A 3,308-nucleotide genomic window follows, 5' to 3' on the forward strand; every position below is an offset into this window, starting at 1 on the left:
TACTAATGCCGAGAGTCAGTGTACAGTATTGGATCGGATATTGGGCACTTGAATCGGATTGGGTATCTATCACCTGTAAAATCAATACGATATCGATATGACATCGACACTGATCGGTTGTATTGAATAAGTTTACCCCTTGATTTTCTTTTAACAACATAGGTTTTTTTAATTACCCGTTGTCTGTTCCATTTCACCAATACGGTATCGGTACAATATCGGAAACATGGTTTCAAGAATTGGTATCGGATCGGCTGATTCGCATCAGTATCGGTTGAGACCGGCCAATACCGATTCCTAGCTGATCCCGTCTCGGTGGACCAATACAAACAAGGGTAAAAAATTAAATTAAAAAATCTAATTTTTTGAAGGAAGCAGGGGTAAACCTAACCGTGGATCAGTAGCTAGAGACCAATATCGATTACTAAAATCCATGGTTTTAGTGCATATATGGTATTGGATCAGATATCGATCACTTGCCAAACCAATATAATACCACTATGACAAAGAATGATTGTATCTGACAAAACTGCCCCTGATTGTCTCTTTAAACTTTAACGATTTGTAGGTAAAGTTTTAAAACGGTTGGGACATGATTTAAAGATTCCTATTTTAATTACCTATGTTTTTCGATTATTTCCCTAATCTTAGTTACCAAATTGAAATCAAGTGTTGTGGATTCCTACAAAAGAGGGAAAGAGGAAAAAGAAAAATGGAAAAAATAAAAAAAATAAGGAACTGGAAGTCTTTACTAAAAAGAGAAAGGAAGACAGATGTGAACGCTGGGTTGAACCGGAAGTCTCTACTAAAAAGATGGAGAAGGGAAGAACTACAAGTGTCTTAACTTAGCAAAACAAGACCAGAAACGAACGAAGACTTTGGTGTACCTAACACTTGTCAATTAGGTGGCCGAGGGATTGAACGAAAGAAATGAAAGAAAGGGCGCAATGCAAGGGCAAGGGGTACACGAGCGAAGGAGCGTAAATGGAGAGTGGAGTAGTTTTCCGGTAGCCAACTAGTGGACGTCCTTTGTCTTAAGCCAAAGCCCCAATGGGTATAAAAGGGCAAGTGTGGGAGGCATTCCAACTCAGAGAGTGAGAGACAACAAGAGCTCATCAAGCATTAACATACAAAGATCTCTCTCCTCCTCACAACTTTTTTTTCTTTCTTATTCCTTAACATGGCCTCTAATTAAAATCTATCCAACGTTTCCCTTTCTTTCTGATATTTAAAGAAAAGGAGGAACTGATCAGGAGATACGAGCGAACGAGAGGAGTATTCGATCGAAAAGAGAGATGGCGATGACGAAGTCTGTGGTAGCGTTGTTGTGCTGCCTCTCGGCAGTCGCAATGGTCTGTGCTGAGGATCCCTACTTCTACTTCACGTGGAACGTGAGCTACGGAACCATCTCTCCTCTGGGCGTACCTCAGCAGGTCATTATGATCAATGACGAGTTCCCTGGTCCCAACATCAACTCTACCTCCAACAACAACCTTGTCGTCAATGTCTTCAATAACCTCGATGAGCCATTACTCTTCCATTGGTATGTATAATATTTTAGCGTATGAGCAATAGATTGGACCAGCCTAGTATGAGATAGATTAAAGAACTTAATTTAACGTATTTCATCAGCTTATTAATCAATCCTTTACCATCTCTCTTGTGTCCACACAGGAACGGCATCCAGCAAAGGAAGAACTCATGGCAAGATGGATTGCCCGGGACCAACTGCCCTATCCTTCCCGGAACCAACTTCACATACCAATTCCAGGTGAAGGACCAGATCGGTAGCTACTTCTATTACCCATCCCTTGGCATGCAAAGGGCTGCCGGCGGCTTCGGAGGTCTCCGTGTCAACAGTCGTCTGCTCATCCCTGTCCCTTACCTAGACCCAGAAGATGACTACACTGTCTTGATTGGGGACTGGTACACCAAGAGCCACACCGCCCTCAAGCAGGTTCTTGACAGCGGAAAAACCATCGGAAAGCCCAATGGTGTCCTCATGAACGGCAAGAACAAGGCCGATAGCGAATCCCCACTCTTCACCATGAAGCCTGGCAAAACCTACAAGTACAGAGTCTGCAACGTTGGGCTCAAAGTCTCCCTTAACTTCAGGATCCAAGGGCACAACATGAAGCTTGTAGAGCTTGAGGGTTCCCACGTAGTGCAGAACGTGTACGAGTCCCTTGACGTTCACGTTGGGCAGTGTTATGCGTTTTTGATAACAGCTGACAAAGACCCTAAGGACTACATCATGGTTGCCTCCTCCCGCTTCACCCAATACAACATTTCCGCAACCGGACTCATCCGCTACACCAACAGCAAGGCACCAGCATCTCCTGAGCTACCTAAAGCACCCGTCGGTTGGGCTTGGTCTCTCAACCAGTTCCGTACCTTCCGTTGGAATCTCACTGCCAGTGCTGCCCGCCCTAACCCACAAGGCTCATACCACTACGGTAAAATCAACATCACTCGCACCATCAAGCTCGCCAACACCGCATCCACCGTCGACGGCAAGCTCCGCTACGCCATCAACGGTATCTCCCACGTTGATCCAACCACCCCACCAAAGCTCGCTGAGTATTACGGTGTCGCCGACAAGGTGTTTGAATATGATCTCGTAAAGGATGAGCCCGCTGAGGACGAGAAGAAGATCACCATTGCACCCAGCATCGTCAACGCCACCTTCCGTAACTACATCGAAATCATCCTCGAGAACCACGAGAAAGGCATCCAAACATGGCACTTGAATGGTTATTCCTTCTTTGCTGTGGCCATCGAAACTGGCAAGTGGACCCCAGAGAAGAGGAAAAACTACAACTTGCTCGATGCTGTCAGCCGCAACACAATCCAGGTCTATCCTTACTCCTGGGCTGCTATCATGCTTACCTTCGACAATGCCGGTCTATGGAGTTTGAGGTCCACCATGCAAGAGAGGGCTTACCTTGGACAGCAGCTCTACATCAGCGTTCTATCCCCTGGTCGCTCTCTTAGGGATGAATACAACCTCCCTGACACCGCTTTGGTCTGCGGTATTGTGAAGGACATGCCCAAGCCACCTCCATACTCCTCCGGTGCCTAATTTTCTTTTTTTTTTTCTTATAATATTTTTCCTTTTGTTTACAATAAGGGGATTTGTGGAGAGTTTCCATTATTGTACTCTCCATGTACTTTTGATCAGAGATGAGTCATGTTTTTTTATTTAATTTTAATAAATATATTGAAAGCGGTGCACCCTTATTGGATCATGTTATTGAAATAGATGAAGTCGAATCAAAACCGGTCCAAACCGACCAATTGATAACCCT

General features: G+C 44.7%; 1 protein-coding gene across 1 annotated transcript; it reads left to right on the plus strand.

Moving 5' to 3' along the window:
- The first annotated feature begins 1,295 nt into the window (after window positions 1–1,295).
- On the plus strand, window positions 1,296–3,095 carry LOC122655807 (L-ascorbate oxidase homolog). The gene is made up of 2 exons (XM_043850151.1): window positions 1,296–1,543; window positions 1,675–3,095. Exons 1-2 carry the CDS (start codon window positions 1,296–1,298, stop codon window positions 3,080–3,082), a joined length of 1,656 nt encoding a protein of 551 aa, XP_043706086.1. The 3' UTR covers window positions 3,083–3,095.
- Window positions 3,096–3,308: the final 213 nt, after the last annotated feature.

Source organism: Telopea speciosissima, chromosome 3 (assembly GCF_018873765.1).
Source record: "Telopea speciosissima isolate NSW1024214 ecotype Mountain lineage chromosome 3, Tspe_v1, whole genome shotgun sequence".
In the NCBI taxonomy this organism is placed as follows: Eukaryota; Viridiplantae; Streptophyta; class Magnoliopsida; order Proteales; family Proteaceae; genus Telopea; species Telopea speciosissima.

Excerpts from the sequence above, each read along its gene's own strand:
- LOC122655807 (XM_043850151.1), top strand. The coding sequence starts at position 1,296 with ATGGCGATGACGAAGTCTGTGGTAGCGTTGTTGTGCTGCCTCTCGGCA. Across the intron at positions 1,544-1,674 it reads GAGCCATTACTCTTCCATTG|GAACGGCATCCAGCAAAGGA; the intron begins GTATGTATAATA and ends GTGTCCACACAG.